The following is a 26,191-nucleotide window of genomic DNA, read 5'->3' on the forward strand; positions in this document are numbered from 1 at the left end:
TGGACTGTGTTCAGGAGCTGGAGCAGACACTGGACTGTGTTCAGGAGCTGGAGCAGACACTGGACTGTGTTCAGGGACTGGAGTCGACACTGGACTTTGCTCAGGAGCTGGAGTCGACACTGGATTGTGTTCAGGAGCTGGAGCAGACACTGGACTGTGTTCAGGGACTGGAGGCGACACTGGACTGTGTTCAGGGGCTGGAGTCGACACTGGATTGTGTTCAGGGACCGGAGTCGACACTGGACTGTGTTCAGGGGCCGGAGTCGACACTGGACTGTGTTCAGGAGCTAAAGTCGACACTGGACTGTGTTCAGGGACCGGAGTCGACACTGGACTGTGTTCAGGAGCTGGAGACGACACTGGACTGTGTTCAGGATCTGGAGCAGGCACTGGACTTTGTTCAGGGACCGGAGTCAACACTGGACTGTGTTCAGGAACCGGAGTCAACAATGGACTGTGTTCAGGGACCGGAGTCGACACTGGACTGTGTTCAGGGACCGGAGTCGACACTGGACTGTGTTCAGGAGCTGGATTCGGCACTGGACTGTGTTTGGAGAACGGAGTTAACACTGGATATTTAAAATTAACTCCAGCCTTTGTATGATACAAGACCTGCATGATCATTTGGTTGACAATACTGTACATCTCAAACATATTTATAAGAGTATTACAATAGAATGATAAAAAAAACTCAATATTAAAACTATGTAATTCATACTTTGTCAATTAAATAGATCAATCAAAACAAAAAGATGTTGTTTCTGTTCTATTTCTCGTAATTGCATGTACAATCAGAAGACAATATAGTACACTTAGTCAATTTGAAAATTACATTAATATATCTACTTTAAAAAAATACCCATTTAGCACACAATAAATCCTGACAGAAAATAAACTACAATAATTACTTTATTTACACAGAGTTGACTTTTGTAAAAAAAAAAAATAAAAAAAAAAGTGTCACAATTCAATTCACATTTATTTGTATAGCATTTTCACAATACATATCGTTTAAAAGCAGCTTTACAGCAAATGCATTTGTTTATATTACAATTTATAGTGAGCTGTTATCAGAGGTGACTGGCCAAGTTATTCATTTCAGAAATGTACATATTCAAATAATGCAGTTAGCAAACAATGTATCAATTTAAGGCAGAAACAATGAGCTCACTGAAGTAATTATTACAAGTTGTCAACATAATGATTAAAATATATAGAAAATATGAGCACTGCGAGCACTTGGAAGGTTTTTCTCCAGTACGATTTCTTTGGTGCCGTTTCAGATGGTCAGCTCTAGTAAAGCTCTTCCCACAGTCACAACACACATGATCTCTCACTCCATTATGTGTCTGGTGATGTTTAAAACTGTTCAGTCATGAAAATCTCTTTCCACAGAGAGAACACAATTAAGGCCTCTCACCTGAATTAACTTTGAGGTGTTGTTTTAGATATGATGATGAATTCAATTTTTTACCACACTGATCACAGTTAAATGGTTTTTCTCCAGAGTGAATGTGCAGATGTTTACTGAGACCTGATGCTTGAGTAAAACTCTTTCCACACTGAGTGCATGTATACGGTTTCTCTCCAGTGTGAATTCTCATGTGTCTGTTAAGGTTTCCTTTATTTTGAAAACTCTTTCCACACTGTGAGCAGGAGTGCAGCTTTTTGCCTTTTGTTCCTTGAGTTTTGAAGTCACAGTGTTTCTTTACGTCGATTAGTTTCTGTCTTTGCTCCTTCACTTCCATCTGGTCTAAAATAAAATGTATTAAGCAGTTAGAATCAGTTCAATGAGGTTAAATGTGAAAATGGAAAAAAAATGAAGAAAAAAAAAACATGGCAGAAAACAAGACACCTGTCTGGATCAGTATAAAACAAAATCAGTAACACTTTACAATAAGGTTTCATTCGATAACATTAGTTAACTAATTTAGTTAACATGAACTAATAATGAACCGCATTTCTACAGCATTTATTACTCTTAGTTAATGTTAATTTCAACATTTTCTAATACATTATTAAAATAATACATTATTTGTTAAGTTATTTGTTAACATTTTTGAATAACATGAACAAACAATGAACAGCTGGATTTTTATTAACATTAACAAAGATTAATAAATTACTGTAATAAATGTATTGCTCATGGTTAGTTCATGTTAGTTAATAATTGTAAAGTGTTAGTAAAGTATCTTTGATTTTCAAAGGTCGGTTGTGTCATTCACTTGTTAAAGGCACAATATGTAATTTTCTCCACTAGAGGTCGCTTATTCAAAACAAAGGCGTAGCTTGATGACGCTGGTCTATTCAAGTTTTATTATCATTATGATGATATGTGACCCTGGACCACAAAACCAGTCACATGGGCAATTTTTTTTATTTTTATTTTTATTTATACATAATCTGAAAACTGAATAAATAAGCTTTCCATTGATGTATGGTTTGTTAGGATAGTACAATATTTGGCCGAGATACAACCATTTTAAAATCTGGAATCTGATCGTGCAAAAAAAAAATCGAATCATTGAGAAAATCGGCTTTAAATTTGTCCATCTATGTTCGCGATTGTGCTGCATTCACTCACAAAAATAAATGTTTTATATATTTATGGTAGGAAATTTACTAAATATCTTCATGGAACATGATCTTTACTTAATATCCTAATGATTCTTGACATAAAAGAAAAATCTATAATTTTAACCCATAAAATGTATTGTTGGCTATTGCTACAAATATACCAGTGCGACTTGTGACTGGTTTTGTGGTCCAGGGTCACATATGAAGCATTCCGGACCGAGAGCTGTAGGAGCAAATGCAGTAAATTTAGGGTACGTTTACACGACAATGATAAGCTTAAAGCTGAGAAGTTTTTCCTTTGAGTTTTCCGCGTACAGAAGACACCATTGTCAAAACGATCTCCGTGAAAACGACTAAAAACGCTGTATTCTGCTGCCAGGCCAGTAGATGGCGATGAAACACTATAGACTGAACACGTTATACACATGTGCATGAGATCATCGTGAGATTAGCATTTTTGTTGTTTAGGCTACACGGATACCGTTTTCAAAAACTTGCACTTTGAAACCCGTTTTAACATTTTTCGTTTTCAGGCACCCAAAATGCTGTTGTTACGTAAACAGACCCTAAATCGATATTAGAATATCATATTAATAAAAGCTGGATGAATACATTACTTTTGCTTAATGACATGCAATTAATTTTAGAATGTATAATGGAGAAAGCTCTCTCTGATTAAGCTATGTTAGCCACTTGACAAAATAGTGTTGTCTTTAAAGCATGGTAAAACATGGTACTTGAACTCGAGTCCAATTTTGAACGAACTCGGACTTGTCACGCGCTCGGATGAATTTGTACTCGGACTTGACACAGACTCTGACATTTTAGACTCGGAAAAATGTCCGAGTACAGTCGAGTCCGGGCACTGGAGGACACAATATTATTCAAAAACGAAACGAAACTACTTGTGTTGTGTCAGCGTTGAGCATTATAGCCAGTCACAGACATGTATATTAAGCGCATGAAGGCAGTGGCAAATCAGAGGCGTTTTAGTCACCATGCGGAGAATTTGCCTAAAATGTATGTTCAGAATCAGCGCAAGCTTTATTCTTTCGCAAATCCCCTCATAAACAACAAAGTCTAGACACGATATAAATAAGAGATTCACGGTGCAGTGCGGACAACTTCAGTTTATGACGAGAGTTTTAGGGAGAGTGCTGAACGCCGGAAGTAAGTGATGGCTTAAAGGGAGCGCTATTGACAAGCTAATAGTTTTGTTTTGAGGACCAGTGGTTACGTTCACTATAAAGCGTGATAACTGCATTTAAATGTGGGAGTGAATCCGCTAAATTTTTGTCCTGTGAGTCATGAAATTGTGATGACTGACATAGTAACCATAGCAACATGAGAACGTGATAACCATAGCAACATTTTCGCATCTAATAATGTTATGATTTTTTATTACATTTACACTTTAGTCATAAGTTTACATACACCTTGCAGAATCTCCTAAATGTTATTTTTATTTATTTTGTAATAAGAAGAATCATAAAAACATTGTTTCTATTTAGTACTGCCCTGAAAAGGCTTTTTCACATAACAGATGTTTAATAGCCTAGTCCACAAGACAAATCCTCCAGCTCCTGCATATTTTTTCTGCTTTTCCAGCATCTTCTGCATATTTGACTCCTTACTAGCAGTGACTATGATTGTGAGATCCATCTTTTCACACTGGTGACAACTGAGGGATACACAACTATTACAAACATTTAGTGATGCTCAAGAGGGAAGCATCCATTAAGAGCCAGGGGGTGTAAACTTTTGAACTGGATCATTGGTGTAAATTGTTCTTATTTTGTTTAAAAATGTTGTCCTGCCCTTTAGAGGCTAAATAAAATATTAGCATGTAAAACAAAATACGATTTAAAATATTAATTTAAGAGCTCAGTGTTGAGACCTTTTGCCGGGATTTGATTGACAGGCGATCTGACAAATCATAATGCAGATATCCACCAGTTTTGTCCGACAAACAAACCAAACCAGTTAGTAGATTAAAGTCAGTGGACTTGAACTTGAAAAATGGTGTGTATTGATTTCTTTTTGCTGTTCTGATGTTCATTCATGTTTAATTTGTGCTATAGCCTATAACTAGAAGAGATTATCAATTCACGTGCTGCTTGAACTGAGGCCTACACATTCAAGCACCACAAAACAGTATTGTTTGAATTTCATAAAAATTTATGAAATGTCTGTTGGTGCATTGTCAGTGTCCTCTTTGCTCCGCAATATATTTTTCACTGTGTGAGAACATGTGGAGTGAGAGCGGAATGGCTTGTCGGACGTAGCAGGGGCGGGTCTTTGTTGAAAGGTCTATTTCAAATAATTTAAATCTTTGTGGACTCGGATGTTAAGGACTCTGACTCAAGTCCGACTCGGCCCTCTTTGGACTCGGACTTAATGGTTAAGGACTTGGACTAAATAACTGAATAGGACTTGTTAAGGCAACAATTAGCCGCGTTTCCATTACAGATTTGCGCAAATGTTTTGCGCTATTATCTAAATATCGATAAAAAACTATTGCGAAATGACGGCGTTTCCATTAACCGATGTTATGCGACTAAAACGTCTTTTTTTCTCTCGCGATAAGTCATTCCAAAAATCACGGCAACGGACGTTGGTTATAATATCACAGCCACCGCATTAGACATTATTATTATTATTAATGGAAGGAGACGTGGCGTGTTATCCAAGCATTAATGGCAGGGAAAGACCCCCGAACGACACATATAAGGAGTTTCTGGGTGTTTCGCCCTCATTTCAGCTCCGATTGTGGCATTTCTTTGAGATTTAGAATCCAGTATTCCTATAGGCTAATTATTGTTTCTTTTATGAATTTAATAAATAATTCTGTCTCGTGTTCTGTCCAAATGATCCATGTAGGCAACTTTTGTGTCTATTTGTTTTTCCTTTTTTAACCCCTAATTGAAAAACGAAAAATGAACGGTTGTTGTCTTCTTAAAACAAGTTGAACACCAAAATTTTAATTTGAACTGGCTACACACAACTGCTGTGCTTTATTTATGACTTTTTGCCCCTTTATTAAACATTTAAAATATTCACAAATTAATATGGAAAACATGTCGATTTTACTGGTTTTCTAAGGCCAAATTAGAAACTGGAATTGATGTATTTCCCGCAGTGCTGAATGAGAAGAGCCATTCATATAATTAATAAACTATTGTTTTCTAAGTGTCGGCTAAAATCACATCTCCCTCTCCGCTGTTATCAGATGCGCTTTTAGAGAGAAATGCAACTTTCATACGGATTAGCCTACATAATCAGAAGGTATTAGCTTTCGATTCGAATTTGTTCGTTTTAAAGTGGACATTTCAAGCTTTAGCCTACACAGGCTATATTTTGTTTCAGTTCTCGCGCCCCAGTTTACGGAGATCATGTGCGTCTGATTGTTTCTTTTATTTTACAAAAGCACAGCATTTTCTTGTTATTGTGAGTTTACACAAATAAAAGTGGTTGAGAATAATGTATTATTATTTTCTGTCTGACCAGAAATGATAGAGTATAAGTTGTTTCCACTGTTGATAGGAAAATGCAAGTGTTTGCGGCCACGCCTCCATGTCATGCAGTGCGCGCTCCACGCTCAGCTTTGTTCCTTTTTTGCATAAAAGCCTCTTCTAAATATAGCCTATTAAATGTTATAATAAAATAATATAAAATTATTATTATTTGCGTAGCTATACATGGACTTCAAACACACTGCGTCTTCTAAGTCAGGTGACTGTAAATGCGCAAAAACTGTTTCCATTGCAGTTTTGCGAAATATTCATTTTTCGAATTGCCTGAAAAACCACCTCATGCGAGCGTAAAAACTTTTTTGTGATAAATGGGAGTTTTTGCGAAATTGACGTGTTTCCATTAAGCGTATTTTCAATTCGCAATTTCAATTTGCGCAATTTGAAGGGTAATGGAAACGCGGCTAATGACACACTCCATAACACTGGTTAAAATGGTGGATTTCTCTGGATTTAAACATTGTTGGAAACTTTTGGGATAATGCAAGAACAAGTCAAGAAAATATGTAAAATTTGAGTTCTAGTTGTTTTTGGATATCTTCATCTAAAAACCGTACATATTGTGCCTTTAATACAATTAAAACTGGGTTATGATCATTTAAGATGCATTTCTCTGTCATTTATCATCCATATACTGATTATTATTCCACAGCTACTAAAGCAGTCAACAATGAAGACACCAACCTATTTGTTCCTCAGTATCTTCATGTTTCATTCTGGATGGTTCTGGATCACTCATGTCTTCAATCTCCACTTTAATAAACTCCATCTTTAACAGTCACACAGATTTCAGCTGCTACTCCTGGAGTTTGTCCTTCTCTTGTAGGATGATGGGAATAATCCCAGTATTTATTGGTGAATTGTTGGTGTGAACTGTGATCACTGTGTGATACTGACGCCCACAGGACCAGATCTGGAAAAATCAAAGATACGTTTTTTTTTTTCATTATTGTCCAAAGTCTGAGAGAAAATAACAGAGCCATCATTAAACTGAGCTGCTGATAAGCCTCTTTGTCTCCAATAGTTCCCTGTTTTCACCTCATTCATTACAGTGACGTCTGAGATCTTCTGTAAAGTGGCACATTAAGCACATTTTATTGGTGTCAACAAGGTGAAACAGAGTCTGTGAAAAACTCTGCCAACATATTATTACACTCTAATAGTAAACCAGGATACACAACGCATTTCATTACATTAGCCCTTAAACACGTAAACTCTGGAGCTTGTTTAATGTTAAACTCTGTAATCCGAGTACATATCTCACCTGCATACTTGAAATCTACAGCCCCAGCAGAAAATATTCCACATCTGTCCTTCATTCACGATCTTTATCAATCAGAGTCGCTTTCAGCTTCAACTGGTGAAAGTTTCGGCTCGTGTCGTCTCTTACCCTTCTCTCTTCTGCGCATCCACTTCTGCGCATCCTCAGTGCGCGTAATTTTTCTTAAAGGGGACGCATATTCTCAAACAGGACCGGTTCCAGAATAAAAAAAAGGGGGGCTTCTGAAATTACGGTGAGTGCTCTAGTAAAGTGTAGAGATGTATGCTAAGCAACGGCTCCATCATAGCAGCAGTGTACAGTGATACAGTAAGGATTATTATTTCAAAAAATGTTTTGCTACGAATATTTTTCTATTAATCTATTAGTCTGCCTTTACATTGCTTTAATGTGTTACCATTTTAATATGTCACATTTCTGTTCCTTGCAGAGTGAATCCAACATCTATATGTAGATGTGTCACTTCTGAAACTTTGTTTGCCGCATGCAATTGGCCCTTGGTCATCTTAGCCAGTGGTGGACTGGCCACCTGGAGCACCGGGAGTTTTGACACTGAGCACTCATCAGTGTAAAAAAAAAAAAAAAAACACTCAGACACAATACAGCAATATTTGCCAACTGTTTACGATAAAAAGTTAAATGACCGAAATTCATTTCCAGGGATGCAAACTACTACTAACCTTTTTTAATTTCTTGGATTTTAATGCTATTATTCATAACACAATGCACAAAGAAACAATAACGTAGCAGTTTTCAGCATATCAGAAAGAAGATAAAAGTTAATGTTTGTATCTGTTTCCAGGCTTTCTTCAGTAATATAATTTGTCTAATTCATAAAAGTCACATCATTCTCAAACTTGTACTGGAACATGGTAAATCTGAACTTTTACTTTCAAGTCCATGATTAGGAAAGTGTTGGACTGGAAGCTTACGCTGCTATTTTGAACCAATAATCAGAACAAAAAGCAGTTGAAGGATGACATGCATAATTCAGTTATTTATCTGACTCCAATATAATAAATCTGACTCCAGTAAAGTTGTTGTTATTCTTTAACCTATTTTTCTTTAAAGGTAAAGGGCTTTCTTAGAACTGATAGGAAAATTTAGGATTTAACCTGAACGTTTAGATAACTAAAGTTATAATCACTTTCAATATCAGTCATCAGTAACATCATAACATCATCAGTGATAAAAGGAAAGATTCTCGCTTCGAATTTGCATGCTGCAAATTCTGCAAATGATTATAACTTTAGTTATCTAAACGTTCAGATTTGATTGCTTGATTGCTTTAAAGCAGGCAAAATTATTTATTAAGTTACATGTTCAGATATACCGATAGTAGAATGGAACAACATACTGTATAGAAAAGTTGTAACAAATAATGCACTTATTTGCAAGAGGCCGTAAAAGCCTTTCTCTAGTATGAGGTTACGCACTGTGTGTGGGAGTGGTGGGGTTAAAGCTTTTCTCCCAGATCAACAGTTAACTTTCCTTCTTATACCCTGAGCAAAGCATTGTTAAACATGAGTGGAATACCAACACCGAAACCGACCGACAGGAAACCAAAAGATGATGGGAGGCAAAACATTAACATATTCTCCTAAATGCATGTTTAAGCAATAGTACCTAGATTTTACATTAGGATACTTTAATATCTCTATTAATTTCACCACCATTCAGTTCAGTTCATAAGCTTTCAAATGAGACCAAACATGACATAGTTACATGTTAGAACACACTAGTAAATAAACAGTAGTTGAAAGCATACGTCCTGCGAAGCAAATGGTACAGATGTGTAATTAAGGTGCAAACGACTCTGGAGTGTCGCAACAGTCCTCAATCAGCATATTGACGAATCCCTTGCACTAGATAGGCATAGGCTCTCGGCCACTTTACTACTTCAAAAAAGTTCATAAAGAGATCGTAAAAATAATCCATATGAATCCAGCGGTTCAGTCAAACATTTTCAGAGGTGACACAGTCGCTTTATAAGATGAACAGATTTAAATTAGGCTCTCAGATTTCATCAAAAAATATATCTTAATTTGTGTTCTGAAGATGAACGAAAGTCTTACAGGTTTGGAACATCATGAGGGTGAGTAATTAATGACAGAATTTTCATTTTTGGGTGAACTAACCCTTTAAAACCCTATTCGGACGTGACTAGTTTAACATGGAGAGGTCGAGTAAAGTAATAATTACCAGAGCTTCTCAGTGATTTTAGTCCCACCCGAATGTGCCATCTCAGTAATCATTGTGTCAGTGAAGATTACAGCGACTTTTACCTTCTGTAAAATCGTCCGGAAAAATTACCTCAGGTAATTAGCCTGGATGCCAGCCGAATTTAGCCCCGCCCACAACATTTTTAGGTCGGGAAGTTCGGTCTGGACTTGATCCGTTGTGAAGCAATTATGCTCGAACCAAAGCTGTTCGGACCAATCAAATTGTCAGGGCGGGCTTTATACGATGATGGACACAAAGAGCGCTTGGGTTGAATTCGTTTACAACAAAGATGACTGCCGCTGGAGAATTGAGATTTCACGAGTTTACACTTACAAATAAGTCAGATAGAATAAATGCATATTTGGCGTGCTGTCCGAGGAGAGGCTCCGGGCTCGGTATTCGGCCCGAACCCAAAGTACTCCCCCCGTATTCCAGGCTGTGGAAGAACAAGCCGAAAGAGTGAGTGGAGGGATGCTGAAAACTGTCAAGGAATGTTAGGTGAGTTGACAGAGTGAATAAATATGCTTCCTCTAATGCTGATAGGGTAGACGTGGTAATTGTTTGATGACAAGTTGATCGGATTGATTATTTGAACGTGCTCCTCCCGAACTTTGTTTATGAAACATTATGTGTAGATTCCGCCATCGCGTCTGTTATAGAAGATATCGACAGCGCATTAATTTTAAAAGAGGAGCAGAGAACCGCGATCAAGGCATTTGTCGATCGGAAACATGAATGAAGAACATACGTCACTTACTCCGTTGCTCTGATTGGTTGTAGGTCTATCCAATTGAGTGCAGAGGCATTTTCTTTCCTGGTTCGGTTGAAACACGCCCCATAATCACAGCCCAATGGAGCAGTATCAGACTCATATTCTGACTAGAATCTGAGTATGACGACGTCAGGAAAATCAGGTAATACTAATCCCGTGCGAATAGACCCGCACTTGAGGTCTCGGGGGAAAAAATCTGCACTTGAACACACCGAAGTGTATCGTATACAACTTCAGCCGACCTTTGCACCTGCGTGTAAATGAGACAACTTCTATATTCGTCTTTCAAAAATGGGAAACCGACGCTGCAGTAACACAAACCATAAACAAAGCAGTGCGTGCTTACCGTTTTCAATATCAATCCTGCTAAACACTTTCTTTATTCCACTCCGCTCAGGTTAATATTGAAATATTTGCCAAGGAACACTCGGGTAAGATGACGTAATCTGTGTCGTTTTGACTTCTTTGCTCGCTGTTTTGCTATTATTCTTGTGCACTGACTCGTTCACTAAGCTGAACAGCCAATCAGAGTTCCCTCTTTCACCGACACCATTCAACATGTCGAATCGGCCGAAAATAGCCGACGAGGACCAAATTCAGCCGACGGTGCGGAACACACTGAGAAAACTTAGTCAAAAACTTCCCGACAGCCGACCGTCGCCCGGTATGTTCCAGGCTTTAGAGGCATGAAACATCTTTTAGCGTTAGGTAAGTGCCTATTACCAACATAATCCAATTTGGAGTGAATTAATTAATACATTGTTTGACCGGGCATAACTGTTTTATATACATAAATATAGGTTACATGTGTTTGCGCACGTGATATTAGTATTTACAAGATTTCTTATCCCGTGCGAAATGGCCATTATTATTACAGACATTATTTTTACCTGTGGTAAAAATTACATTACTCCATCTATGCTTGTAAACTTAATCCCGTCCAAATAGGGCTTAGCCTAAGTCTTTCTAGTTAACCAAGTATTTCACCACATTAATAAAATGAATCTAGATGATGTAGTGCTTTTATGAAAAACTCCATATTTGATCTCAGTTTACTTGAATGTATTTGACATGAAAACGAATGTTGATCAATTGAAACATTTTCTCATATGTTTGAGAAGGCTTGATAAATATTTAAAACTCTTCTCACACTTAATACAGTAGTACGGCTTTTCCCCAGTATGAATTCGCTCATGCTGTTTCAGGTTTCCAAACTGAGTGAAACTCTTGTCACAATATGAGCACTTGTAAGGTTTTTCTCCAGTATGAATTCTTTGATGCCGATTCAGATTGCCAGATGTATTAAAGCTCTTCCCACATTTAAAGCACACGTGATTTTCCACTTGAACATGTTTTTTCTGGTGCCGTTTAAAATTGTTCAGTCGGGAAAAAATCTTTCCACAGAGAGAACACACATGAGGCTTCTCATCTGAATGAACTTTCAGGTGTTGTTTTAGATTTGAATACGAATTAAAACCTTCACCACACTGATCACAGTTAAATGTTTTTTCCCCAGAGTGACGGAGCAGATGATCTTTTAAACTTTTTGCATCTTTGAAACTCTTCTCACACTGAGTGCAGTGGTACAGCTTATCTCCAGTATGAACTCGCTCGTGTTGTTTCAGGTTTCCAGACTGAGTGAATCTCTTGTCACAATATGAGCACTTGTAAGGTTTTTCTCCAGTATGAATTCTTTGGTGCATTTTCAGATAACTAGATGTAGTAAAGCTCTTCCCACAGTCACAACACACATGATCTTTCACTTCATTATGTGTTTTCTGGTGCAGTTTAAAATTGTCCAGTCGTGAAAAACTCTTTCCACAGAGAGAACACACATAAGGTCTCTCATCTGAATGAACTTTCAGGTGTTGTTTTACATTTGATGACGAATTAAAACCTTTCCCACACTGATCACAGTTGAATGGTTTTTCTACAGAGTGACCGTGCAGATGATAACTGAGACCTGATGCATGAGTAAAACTCTTTCCACACTGAGTGCATGTATACGGTTTCTCTCCAGTGTGAATTCTCATGTGTGTCTTAAGGTCTCCATTATTTTGGAAACTCTTTCCACACTGAGAGCAGGAGTGCAGCTTTTTGCCTTTTGTTCCTTGAGTTTGTAAGTCACAGTGTTTCTTTACGTCATTTAGTTTCTGTTTTTGCTCCGTCACTTCCATCTGGTCTAAAATAAACATATGAATCAGTTAGAATCAGTTCAATGAGGTTACATGTCAGAATTAAAAACACTTAGCAAGCAGAAAACAAGACACCTGTCTGTATAAAGTACATTTAATGTGTAAAGGTCAGTTCTGTCATTCACTTGTTAAAGCGATTAAAACTGGGTTATGATCATTTAGATGCATTTCTCTATCATTTGTCATCCATATTTCAGAGCTACGAAAGCAGTCAACAATGAAGAATCAAGAATGGACACCAACCTATTTGTTCCTCAGTATCTTCATGTTTTATTCTGGATGGTTCTGGATCACTCATGTCTTCAATCTCCTCTTTAATAAACTCCATCTTTAACAGTCACACAGATTTCAGCTGCTACTCCTGGAGTTTGTCCTTCTCTTGTAGGATGATGGGAATAATCCCAGTATTTATTGGTGAATTGTTGTGTGAGGGGCTTCACTGCAGGTGTGAACTGGGATCACTTTGTGATGACACCCACAGGACCAGATCTGGAAAAATCAAAGACAAGTTACTGAACTGATACTGGATTATTTTAACAAGAAACATATGGTGCTTCAAATATGTTTAGGTCAAATATAGAGCATTTTGAAAGTTACATATTATGTAACACCCTTTCATGGAAACCGTAGAATGCAACAGGGGCTACTTTCCCGCATTCTATGTAACGTGACTCAAGTAATGTAATAATTAGTTTACAGTGCGTGTAGAATTATTAGGCACGTTGATTTTTTTTTTAGGCACATTTTACCATTTTACCAATTCCAGACCACATTAATCTTAATAACTACAATTAATTTTGTATTTAATCATTTATAAGTGATATATAATTTCTCATGAAGGCTGTAAATGAAAAACGCCTTATATTCAGGTGTGCAGAATTATTAGGCACATTTTCCTTTACAGATAAAATAAGCCAAAAAAGAGATTTAGCTCAGACTTAAAAGTAAAAAATTATTAAATCCCCATGAGAAGGATACAATCCTAATGCAATACTAGAGATTGCAGTTAAGGCATGACCATTAAAAGTGAAATTCTCATTGGTCAGCAGGGTCAGACAAAAGGTGGAGAAGAAAAGACACATGTTAACTGCAAAATAATTAAGAATTAAGGTGAAGAATTAAGTGTGAAACCATCAGGAACCCTTTAGTCTCCAGCTCCACCATTTTCCAGAACTGCAACCTACCTGGAGTCTCCAGGAGTGCAAGGTGTCAGGGTCTCAGAGACTTAGGCTAGGTAAAGAATCCTAAAAAATTACCCCCACTTAATAAGAATCACAAGCTGAAGTGTAGTAAAATACATGAAGACAGAATTTTTATAGACAGACAGATTGAGAGTGACTCTTGAAGGACCAGCACCACATCCTCTTCTACCACTATTTGAAGAATTGTGCAAAGGACCCCATGTTTATTTTACTCCCAACCATCCCTTTAATATAAGTAGCATTTAAAGTGGCTCTATATGAAGGTTGTTCATTTTTATGTTTCTCCAGATTTTATAAGGATGAAACAAGTCACAGGTTAAATGATTCAATTCATATATGAATTAAACAGGAATCTAACAAAGATAACAGAAATCATACACAATATGCCTATGAATAGAGGTTGATCAAAATTATTTAATTATCTGTACGTTACACTAAGAACAATGCACATTCAGGCAACACAAACATTAATTATATGATAAATATAACACCACTGACCTGCAGTCTGGAAATATACCACATCCAGAGAAAATATTCCATATTTGTCCCTCATTCACGGTCTTAACAGCGTCACTTTCAGCTTCAACTGGTGAAAGTGTCAGCACTCGTCTCGTCTCTCGCGCTTCTCTCTTTTCACGTGTTCGACTGTTACATTCATTTTAGCGTCAAAAGAGACAACAAAAAGAAAGAGAGAAGAAAGAAAACAAAAATATAGAGAAGCTCTCGCACTTCTCTCTTCTGCGCATGCTCAGAGACGCGCTGTCATTTTTCTTAAAGGGACCGCATTCAGTAAATCACATCTCCGCTCTGTTATGGACCAAATCCACTATTATAATAATTAATAATGCACAATAATGATAAATATAATATATGGATTCAACAATATTCACCTTCACTCGATTACAGTTACAATATTGCTTTTCTACATGTCTCCCTTATTATGTAATTGCAGCCTAATTAAAGGATCTTCCTTTAAAGATACATGCATAGATATACAGCAGTGGCGAGGCCAGTGAGCAGATCTTGGATCTTAAATTAGGTCGGACCTCAATGTTAAATGTGATTTATTGTCAGCCAACAGTTTCATGAAAACAACAAAATCCATTTATAAATAAAATAGCCAGTAAACAGAATAAGAACAAAACACGAAGGTAAATAATCATAGGTGTGTGTGTGTAAGGCTGGACAAGAGTTCTCACTCAAACCACTGCCAGCTGAAGCTTTTGAATGATTTTAGAGAGAAAAACTGCTCATAACTGCTGGTCTAGGATCAGTTTTCTCCATAATAATAGCATATTGGTGGTTGCCTCAATCTGTTGACACTAATGACTTCACCATAATGGGTGAATGCATCAACAAATACTTGACATATGCATTCACAACCTTGTAACTATGTTATTGTACTTTAATACATAAAATAAAACATCCTTGCCATACAACTTTTGGCCAGCATCAATAGAATAATAAAAAATTATAATAATAAAAAAAAATTGTTTAGCTTTTAACACCTTTTACATGACACTGCTTATAATCACTGCCATAGGTTAAAAAAAAAAAAAAATCTACTACACTATTTCAGTAAAAAAAAAAAACAGTCCTCCTGATGTTCTCTTGTACACTTTCCTTATGTGGGCTTCCACTGACCAATGGTGGCGTGCGAGAAGGCAGGACCTAAAGTAATGCAAAAACAGGGACTGTGGAAAGCAAAAGCCGAATCCTGGACATTTTGGGCGATCTAGAAATCCCGGCCGGACGCATTTTTATAGGTCCAAAAAGAGGAGATGTCCAGGAAAAAAGAGGACGTATGGTCACCCTCCTGTAACCAAGAATACTAACACACACAGAAACACAGCTTCTTCAAGGTTGGATTTGGTCGGGCTCGAACGACAAACAGGAGACTCTTCTCAAAACATCAAGATAACATATTCTTTCTCTCAAGAAGAGGACACTTTATATCTAACTGTAAAGTAAAGGCTTTAACTAAGAAATGGTCACTCAAACTAAATATTTCAGCAACCCCTGTGACCATAGCTGTCAGGGTACCCTAGAAAAGCAGATGTATGTATTGACAAATGAGTCCATAATTCGTTTGTACATCCCATAATAGAAGCCGAGCTAAATGAGCAAGCACTGTTACTGCACCTCTCAGATATTTCATACAGACGGTTAAAGAATACATGAAACAATATTTTCGATAATCACACTCATATAATATAGAGAAAAATATTGATAATTCATTAATAATTGTAAATCATATGTAAATCACTCATCAAATCACTCAAAAGGATATAGATATACTAAAGAGACAAGGGATTCTAGATTTTCCCCTTCAAAGCAATGGTGTTGGCTTATGAATTTGTACATGATTTGTCTTAAAGTATTTTAAAAACACCATATAAACTACATTAAAAGTTTAATTTTCACCACAGGGGGACTATAAGAATTCCTTTTTTTAACGTTTAAAATTCTTTCCACACTGATGACATGTGAAAGAGCTTTTGGCCTCTGTTTTAGTTGTATGTTTTGAGACATTCTGTTAGTTTTTTTTAAATAATTAGCTTATTTTTTCTAAAGTTATGAAATCCTGATGATTGTCCTGTAAATCCATTATTTGTTCACGCTTACAGCTTACTGCCGTACTGGCATAATTAAAACGATCTGTAAATAATGCAAATGATCAAGAGTGTGTCTATTGTTTCATATTTTATAGTTTCTATATTATTTTCTAACTATATTCACAAAATCTGGTGAACTGAAGCTTTGTTACTTTATTGTTCTTCAACAGTCAATAATGAAGGATAAAAATGAACTCGATTGAATAGATCAATCAAGACAAGATGTTGTTTCTGTTTTATTTCTCATAATAACATGTATTATCAGAACAATTTTGTACACGTAGTAAATATGAAAATGACATGAATATATTTATTTCTAGAAAGAACTAATTAGCACACAAGGAATCCTGACAGAAAATAAAAAAAAGATTCTTTATTTACACTGTAATGCTGCGTTCACACCGAACGCGAATTGAGCGTCTGGAGGTCCTGGATAGACACGTTTAGTGCGGCGCGATGGACGCGATTTCGCCTCATTCGCGCGCGAAAGAGGCGAATTGAGCGTCTGGCGCGAGTGATTTTATTTGGTGCTTTTTGTGCATTCACGCGTTTGAAGCGAATTCGCGTCTGACTGCCGAGTTGAAAAATCTGAACTTTGGCGTCTGTTCACGCCGGGTTAACCAATCACGAGCCTGCTTGCTGCTGTCACGTTGTGAAGTGACACACCTGTAGTCCTAGCTCCGATGCCGGACAATAGGTCATCAAACTGGGCGCGGGACAGGCGGAAGTACCGCTGAAAGCGGCCGTCATCCAGGCGCAGCTCCTGAAGCAAGTGGTGAAACTCGCCAAACTGGGTACGCCTCCGGAGGGTCTGGTGGACCCAAGTACGGTGGCGATGACCCCTACGTAGCTGTTCTGCTCTCCAGAGCAAATACAGAGCGGTGACTCTCTCAGGAACTCAGGAACTTCTCTCACTGGAACGGACTCGGGAACTACTCTCACTGGAACGGACTCTGGGATCTTCTCTCACTGGAACGGACTCGGGAACTACTCTCACTGGAACGGACTCTGGGATCTTCTCTCACTGGAACGGATTCTGGGATCTTCTCTCACTGGAACGGATTCTGGGATCTTCTCTCACTGGAACGGACTCGGGAACTACTCTCACTGGAACGGACTCTGGGATCTTCTCTCACTGGAACGGATTCTGGGATCTTCTCTCACTGGAACGGATTCTGGGATCTTCTCTCACTGGAACGGATTCTGGGATCTGCTCTTACTGGAATAGATTTGGGAACTACTCTCACTGGAAAAGGTTCGGGGATCTTCTCTCACTGGAACAGACTCACGCTCATGCATACATATATCACTGGTTACTCTTGTTGCGTAAGTCGACTTGCGTAAGCCGTCTGCCCGAAGCTAGTTATTTTAGTCAATAAAGTTTGAAATATATTTTTCTTACAAGAACCTCTTTGCTTCACTTCAGAAGGCCTTTATTAACGTCCCAGAGCCGTGTGGAGCACTTTTATCACGAATGGATGCTTTTTTATAGACTTCAAAACATAAACGGCCATTCACTGCCATTATAAAGCTTGGAAGAGCCGCTATATTTTTAATATAACTCAGAATGTGTTTGTCTGAAAGAAAAATGTCATATACACCTAGGATGGCTTGAGGGTGAGTAAATCATGGGGTACATTTCATCGTTTGGTGAACTATCCCTTTAAAATCAGCCTGGCCAGCTAAAAAAGTAAAAAAGTTGCCAAACCCCTCTGAAACTTGGCAGCCAAAAGATGGACCATCAGAGGATTGTTGGAAGTTTGACAGTGGAAAACTGCACAAGTAAAATCAAGGTGAGATTTAATCAAATAAATGATAAATAGGTCCATTGTCCATTGAATTATTAGAAAATAATGCACATCCAAGGTGTAACATTACCAACTCAAGTGTGCATTATTTTCTAATAATTCAAAGGCCGGTCGTCAATTATTCCTTACTTATACAGATACTTATCACCACTGCCCCACATCTTTTATTATCTGTCTTGAATGAAATCTGAGAGCTTTCTCTCCCTCCATTAACAGCTATGCAATAACAACTTTGCTACTTCAAAAAAGTTCATAAAGAGATTGTAAAACTAATCCATATGAATCCAGCTGTTACCTTACGTATTGGTGGAAACAGCACGACGAGGACGAAGGAGAACGATTATAAAGGTCTTTAATGACAAAACTCAGGAACCAGGAGAAAACCACACTTAACATTAACGAGAACAAATGAAGACTGAGGGAGAACACAGGGTCTAAATACACAAAGCAAACAAAAGGAACTTAATTAGATGATTAACGGGACATTGAGTGTATGAGATGATTAATTAGACAGACAGTGGAGAACTGGGTCACAGAACACGCAGCGCCAGCAGAAGGTGGGTGAGGCATTACATCCACAAATAAAAGGAGAGACGAGGGAAGGAATGTTTATAAAAGGAATATACAGATGCATCACCCATGTAGGCTGTACAGTAGGTGGCGGTAATACTCCTAAGGAGTGAGCGGCCAGTAACAAGAAGAAGAAAAAGAAGAAGAAGAAGAAGAAGAAGAACTAGAACTGTGTCACAGAACTAAACCAAAAACACTATGAAACATGAGAGACAGATCATACATGTAACACCAGCGGTTTAGTCAAACATTTTCTGAAAAGACACGGTAGCTTTATATGACGAACAGAATGAAATTAGGCTCTCAGATTTAATAAAAAAATATATTTTTATTTGTTTTGAAGAAGTCTTACAGGTTTGGAACGACATGAGGGTGAGTAATTAATGACAGAATTTTTGGGTGAACTAACCCTTTTAGTCTTTCTAGTTAACCAAGCTTTTCACCAAATTAACTAAATTAATCTGATATAGTGCTTTTATGAAAACTCCATATTTGATCTCAGTTTACTTTAATGTATTTGACAAGAAAATGAATGAAAATAAATTGATCACATAAAAAAAAAATTTATATGAGTGTGAAAGCTTGATAAATGTTTAAAACTCTTCTCACACTGAGTACAGTATTACGGCTTCTCTCCAGTATGAACTCGCTCGTGTAGTTTCAGGTGTTCAGAATGAGTGAAACTCTTGTCACAATATGAGCACTTGTAAGGTTTTTCTCCAGTATGAGTTATTTGGTGCCGTTTCAGATTGCCAGCTCTAGTAAAGCTCTTCCCACAGTCCAAACACACATGATCTCTCACTCCATTATGTGTTTTCCGGTGCAGTTTAAATCCTTTCATCCGTGAAAAACTCTTTCCACAGAGAGAACACACATAAGGCCTTTCATCTGAATGAATGATCAAGTGACTTTTCAGATGTTTTGACAAAATAAACTTTGTTCCACACTGATCACAGTTAAATGACTTTTCTCCAGAGTGAACGCGCAGATGATCTTTTAAACTTTTTGAATCTCTGAAACTCCTCTCACACTGAGTACAGTGGTACGGCTTCTCTCCAGTATGAACTCGCTCATGTAGTTTCAGGTTTTCAGACCGAGCAAAACTCTTGTCACAATATGAGCACTTGTAAGGTTTTTCTCCAGTATGAATTCTTTGGTGCATTTTCAGATGACTAGATGCAATAAAGCTCTTCCCACAGTCACAACACACATGATCTTTCACTTCATCATGTGTTTTCTGATGCTGTTTAAAATTGCCCTGACTTGAAAAACTCTTTCCACAGAGAGAACACACATAAGGCTTCTCATCTGAATGACCTTTGAGGTGTGTTTTTAGATTTGATGATGATTTAAAACCTTTACCACACTGATCACACTCGAATGGTTTTTCTACAGAGTGACTGCGCCGATGATGACAGAGACCTGATGCTTGAGAAAAACTCTTTCCACACTGAGGGCATGTATACGGTTTCTCTCCAGTGTGAATTCTCATGTGTTTTTCAAGGTCTCCATTATTTTGGAAACTCTTTCCACACTGAGAGCAGGAGTGCAGCTTTTTGGCTTTTGTTCCTTGAGTTTGTAAGTCACAGTGTTTCTTCACGTCATTTAGTTTCTGTCTTTTCTCCTTCACTTCCATCTGGTCTAAAATAAACATATTAAGCAGTTAGAATCAGTTCAATGTGGTTACATGGGAAAATTAACACTTAGCAAGCAGAAAACAAGACACCTGTCTGTATAAAGTACATTTAATGTGCAAAGGTCGGTTCTGTCATTCACTTGTTAATACAATTAAAACTGGCTTATGATCATTTAGATGCATTTCTCTATCATTTGTCATCCATATTTCAGAGCAACTAAAGCAGTCAACAATGAAGAATCAAGAATGGACACCAACCTATTTGTTCCTCAGTATCTTCATGTTTTATTCTGGATGGTTCTGGATCACTCATGTCTTCAATCTCCTCTTTAATAAACTCCATCTTTAACAGTCACACAGATTTCAGCTGCTACTCCTGGAGTTTGTCCTTCTCTTGTAGGATGATGGGAATATTCCCAGTATTTATTGGTGAATTGTTGTGTGAGGGGCTTCACTGCAGGTGTGAACTGTGATCACTGTGTGATACTGACGCCCACAGGACCAGATCTGGAAAAATCAAAGATAAGTTACTGAATTTATACAGTAAACACATATGGTGTCTTTAATGTAGTTCAAATATAGAGCATTTTGATGGTTACATATTAGTAGGATATAAAACAATTGTAGGTTTATAATTTTTTAAGTAACCCAGGATATAATAAGGATGAAACGGGGCACAGGTTATATTATTCAATTAATATCTATTCTAAACTAATCAGAAATATAACATAAGACGACAGAAATCTACCATCAATTAATTAATTGATGGTAGATTTCTGTCGTCTTATGTTATATTTCTGATTAGTTTAGAATATTAATTGAATCCCTTAAGGGACTGAGAATGATGCACAAAAGGAAATAATCTAACACTTGACCATTAAAATGTGGATAACAAGTACTATACAAGATTATGATCCTTTAAATGTATTCCAGAATAATTAATCATATATTGCCATTAACAGTTGAACTAAAGCTTTCTTATTTGGTGAATTGTTGTAAGGGACACCAGATCTGCCAAATTCGAGGTTACTGAGTTTATACTGAAATACTGTAATAATTACGGTTCTTAAATTAAATGACCATGTGTGCTTGATTTAAGAAATATAGATAATTCTGATATGGTTATATATTAGTAGCATTTAAAACGTCTCTATAGACGTTTCAACGGCAACAACATAAACAACCGCTACTGCGCATGTGCGCGTTTATGGCCCAAACTTAACTTCTGGTAGGCTTCCACAAATAATCAATAACAATAGAGGCAGGCTTCGTTATCTTTCGTATGCGTTATCATTTTTCATTTTAATTGTGCAACAGTATCTGAATGAGGACATTGTCAGCGATGCCGGTGTAAATCAGTAGTGAGATCTAAATGAAGAGCTGCGCGCTGCTCAAGCGACCTAACGTTATACTGCCAGAGGAATAATCAGAATACACTATGAATTTTATTTTTAATGTTCTATGTTTTTATTGCTTCAGAATGTTTATTACAATCTCCCATTTCTGTCTACAATAGGGTAGAGTGGGGGAAAACATTAACGCTTGTATAATGGCAGTAACTGGCCACAAATACGACTCTCTAAAGGCGGACATTGCGTCTGAAATGAAAGGCAAGAACGTATTCCAGAATAATTAATCATATATTGCCATTAACAGTTGAACTAAAGCTTTCTTATTTGGTGAATTGTTGTAAGGGACACCAGATCTGCCAAATTCGAGGTTACTGAGTTTATACTGAAATACTGTAATAATTACGGTTCTTAAATTAAATGACCATGTGTGCTTGATTTAAGAAATATAGATAATTCTGATATGGTTATATATTAGTAGCATTTAAAACGTCTCTATAGACGTTTCAACGGCAACAACATAAACAACCGCTACTGCGCATGTGCGCGTTTATGGCCCAAACTTAACTTCTGGTAGGCTTCCACAAATAATCAATAACAATAGAGGCAGGCTTCGTTATCTTTCGTATGCGTTATCATTTTTCATTTTAATTGTGCAACAGTATCTGAATGAGGACATTGTCAGCGATGCCGGTGTAAATCAGTAGTGAGATCTAAATGAAGAGCTGCGCGCTGCTCAAGCGACCTAACGTTATACTGCCAGAGGAATAATCAGAATACACTATGAATTTTATTTTTAATGTTCTATGTTTTTATTGCTTCAGAATGTTTATTACAATCTCCCATTTCTGTCTACAATAGGGTAGAGTGGGGGAAAACATTAACGCTTGTTCGGGACAAGTGGATTTTTTAAAGGGGCAAGTGAAAGTAAATTTTAATTGCCTGACAGGACAATTAACCAGATTAAAACATCAATAACAAAAAATAACTAGGGAATCACCAAAACGCAATGATTCTGCATTCATTAGTATAAGTGGTGATTGATAGTGAATATACTACCGGTAACGTTGTGAAGAGGCTCGCACAGCCTCATGAGGAGAAATCAAACACAGAAACTCAGTTAAAATACTGCTGTAAAAAAAAATGTATGTTGAGTTTTTGTATTTATAACATATGATACAGTTTAGCAACATCACAAAAGCAAGATTTCTGAACACCATCACGATTCAAAATGTGACACTGATTTCAGTTAGGGTAATATTAACTAACTTACATTTTAGACACAAGACTTGTTCTATTTCAGCAGCGAAAATAGTTCCAAACAAAGATCACAGCAGAACCATAACGCATCTCACAGGAACACTCAAACGTGTTTTCATTACTGAATGATTCAGTGTTTTGAACTAATCGGTTGAATAAATAACTCGCTCATTAAAACGGTCACCTGCCGCAACCTACTGGTGGTTTAGTTTCATGTTAAAAACTATAATTCTTTCCAACATTTCTTATTTGTAATTCAAAAAAATATTTGAAACAATCTCATAACATTATTTAATGCAGTTGTATTTTTTCAGTGTAAATTATTTAATTTGACAGGTAACAGTCCTATAGTGTCTTATTATTGTCATTTTATTTATTTATAAAAAAAAATAATTAATGAAAGATGAAGCATATATTTAAAACGATTAGGGAAAAACGCATTTATAAAGGTTAAAGTATCCTCAATATGCCGATTTAAATAAATCAAGCTGACTGAACACTGATGAAAATATTGCTTCAGAATAAATTATAGGCTATTTACAACAAAATCTTTTTTTTTTCGGACAAGCAGTTTTTATTTACTCGGACAAGTGAATGCCCGATTTACTTGTCCTAAAGTCTAGAGTAGATTTTCTGGTAACAAGCAAACCAAATTACAAGTAGCCTACATTACATTAGAAGACACGATATATATATATATATATTACGGCTTGCATAGACTAGTCGAGTAGTCGAGAGATCGACTACTTCAACCACTAGTCGACGCTGTCGGACACAATCGACTACTCGAGCGTGCATTAACCATAAATTAATTTAAAATGGCGAACGTCACCAACAGACACCAAATGGAAGTATTTCATCAAGAATGACAAAAATATCGTAATTTGCCAACTCTGTAAGACTCGTGGATTTTATAGTGAAGGATATAAGACCACTCTCTGCAGTTTCAGGAGAGGGATTCAGGGGAATTATCAACTTCTTTGAACCCAGTTACACCGTTCCATCGAATGCTACACTCTGGGAAGTAACTGGCCACAAATACGACTCTCTAAAGGCGGACATTGCGTCTGAAATGAAAGGCAAGAACGTCTCCCTCACTACTGATCTCTGGACTTCTTGCACCATGGATCCATGTATAACAATAACGGCTCACTACATCAAAGAACTATGGGAGTTTAAGTCAAGGGTGTTAGGCACCACTATCATGCCAGGGAGCAACATTGCGCAGAAGCTCACAGAAACTATTAATGAGTGGGAGTTACGCATATTCTGCACAGTTTCAGGACAACGCAAACAATATGAACTTGGCCATGGAAATTTTATTAAATGGTTTTTATTTATTTTTTTAAACCACTTCTTGATGCATATTTCACTGTCACAACAGGTGAACAGGAGGTTGCCGAGGGCTGCAGCAGGACAACCAATGCGTTGCCCAGTGAGCATAAAAAAACAAGACTTGAGGATCGAGGAGCTCTTTTGATGCAACTACAAAAGCCGCAATCCTACGACAAAGCAGCCAACTAACAGTGAAGATGAGATTCAAGATTTTTTTCAGATGCCTGACATTCCCACCATGGGGAATCCTCTCGAATGGTGGGCATGTAATGAACACCGGTTTCCTCGGCTATCCAAGCTGGCTTACTCTTATCTTGCTGTCCCTGCCACCAAAACACCAAGTGAAATATTTTTTTCCTTGGCCGGCAACACCGTCACAAGGCAAACATCAAGCCTGCATCCCTCTCACGTCGATGCGCTTGTACAGTTTCGCGACTATGACGCGAATTTTAGGATCACAAAATTGCGTGTAGCCGTTACTTTCTATGACTTTATGTTACACGTAAAATTAAAATATGTAATGTCATAATTATAATGTTTTGAGAGTTTACTCATGTAATTGTTGCATTAGGCTATGAATTAATAAACATTTATTGATAAGAACTATTTCATGTATTTTCATTTACAGTAGAGACTAGCAGAAATCAGTAGTCGAGCAACACCTAATATATAAATATATAAAAATGTGTGTGTGTTATTTTTAAAGATTTTTTTATATAAATTATATATAATTGTAAAAAAAAAATTGCGGAAGCAGCTTTGATTGTGGTCAGTTCTCTTACGAGAGGTACTCTCGTACTGCGTAATATCTTACGCTAGGGGAAATCTCTTTTCCGCGAGATACTGAAGCCAAAAAATTATCCTTAATTTTGAAATAATGTAAAACGCGTTGCGGCAGCATGCAGACATAGGCGAGACAGCTCGCGCGCCTATTGGCTGCCCTGCGGCAACTGCAGCAGCCTATCGATAAGGCCCTATCGTGACGTCATCACCAATGGGGGCGCTTCGCGCCCCATACGTCACGTCCCGCCGAAACCGGCGTGGCCTGGGGCTATAAATATAGCATCGAAAGGCTAGCTTACCGATTTTTCATCTCTTCAGCGGAGCTCACGCATCGCTGGATCCAGAGAGAAGAAGCCGCGCCGTGGAAACAGCATTTCAGCGGGACGAGTTCGGTACCTGGAGTCGCTGGCCGCGCCGCCTTCAACCACCGTTCCTGCTACGCTATCCGGCGTTATATCCTTTCATTGCTTTGTGTGTGTTCGCCGCCGCGACTCACACTCCCTTTCTAAAAGAGCAGAGCGTCTTTTTCAAGATGTCTCGTCCATCCTGTGGCTCGTGCCGAGCCCCACTCAGCGACGGGGACCGCCATGTCATCTGCGTTTCCTGCCTGGGTGAAGGACATGCGGCTCTAGCGCTCGCTGACGGCGGATGCCCTCACTGCGAGCTTATGCCTATGGCGACTCTGAGGACTCGCATGGCAACTTTCCACGAGCCTGCACCCCCCGCTTCGACGCCGCGCCGTAAAAAGCGCCGTGCTCAGCGGATCCCTGAGCCTCCCACCGAGAAAAGCTCGCCGGTGCGCCTGCCAGCTTCGCCGTCTGCTTCTCTCGAGTCTCTCACTCCCGGACAGTGGCCGCCGCTGGCCGCCGCTTCCGCCGGAGATGACAAGGAAGAAGCGGCAGTTTTCGAGGAGGACAACTGCTCTATCCTGGCTTCGGACAGCGAGGATTGGGCGAGCTCTGTGGACCTCGCCCCTTCTTCTGCCCGCGAGTCGTCAGGAAAACGGGCCAGCATTGAAGCTGAGCTGATGCGTCTGCTCACACAGGCCACAGAGAGC

At 38.0% G+C, this 26,191-nt stretch overlaps 3 protein-coding genes and 1 long non-coding RNA gene across 9 annotated transcripts in view; 1 reads left to right on the forward strand and 3 right to left on the reverse strand.

Annotated features, from left to right (window-relative positions):
- The window catches only part of LOC309506328 (uncharacterized protein), an 89,446-nt gene extending 81,788 nt beyond the window's left edge, over positions 1 to 7,658 (reverse strand). The window contains exons 1-3 of one of the 5 annotated variants that reach the window (XR_014208704.1): positions 7,372 to 7,642; positions 6,792 to 7,020; positions 961 to 1,753 (exon numbers count right to left, since the gene is read on the reverse strand). Coding sequence is in view for 2 of the 5 variants with exons in the window: in XM_082180179.1 (XP_082036305.1) it covers positions 6,792 to 6,876 (85 nt within the window). In the remaining 3 variants the exon portion in view is untranslated. Of the gene's footprint in view, positions 1 to 960; positions 1,754 to 6,791; positions 7,021 to 7,145; positions 7,176 to 7,371 lie in introns of those variants that run through there. The other 4 variants (XM_082180182.1, XM_082180179.1, XM_082180178.1 and 1 more) reach the window with 4 other exon arrangements.
- The window catches only part of LOC309506480, a 352,573-nt gene that overhangs the window by 297,167 nt on the left and 29,215 nt on the right, over positions 1 to 26,191 (forward strand). The gene's annotated exons all lie outside the window — the stretch shown is intronic.
- LOC309506326 (uncharacterized protein) overlaps positions 8,381 to 26,191 on the reverse strand; it is a 231,390-nt gene continuing 213,579 nt past the window's right edge. Inside the window, exons 1-3 of one of the 2 annotated variants that reach the window (XM_082180171.1) lie at positions 14,277 to 14,538; positions 12,820 to 13,065; positions 8,381 to 12,563 (exon numbers count right to left, since the gene is read on the reverse strand). In XM_082180171.1, the coding sequence (XP_082036297.1) occupies positions 11,470 to 12,563; positions 12,820 to 12,904 (1,179 nt within the window). In that variant the 5' untranslated portion in view covers positions 12,905 to 13,065; positions 14,277 to 14,538 and the 3' untranslated portion in view covers positions 8,381 to 11,469. Of the gene's footprint in view, positions 12,564 to 12,819; positions 14,166 to 14,276; positions 14,539 to 26,191 lie in introns of those variants that run through there. The other variant, XM_082180172.1, reaches the window with a different exon arrangement.
- LOC309506335 (uncharacterized protein) overlaps positions 19,046 to 26,191 on the reverse strand; it is a 30,940-nt gene continuing 23,794 nt past the window's right edge. Inside the window, exon 2 of the mRNA XM_082180196.1 lies at positions 19,046 to 20,412. Within this exon, the coding sequence (XP_082036322.1) occupies positions 19,394 to 20,412 (1,019 nt within the window). The 3' untranslated portion in view covers positions 19,046 to 19,393. The remainder of the gene's footprint in view (positions 20,413 to 26,191) is intronic.

The sequence above is a fragment of the Leuciscus leuciscus genome (genome assembly GCF_965113295.1).
Source record: "Leuciscus leuciscus genome assembly, chromosome: 9".
NCBI lineage: Eukaryota > Metazoa > Chordata > Actinopteri > Cypriniformes > Leuciscidae > Leuciscus > Leuciscus leuciscus.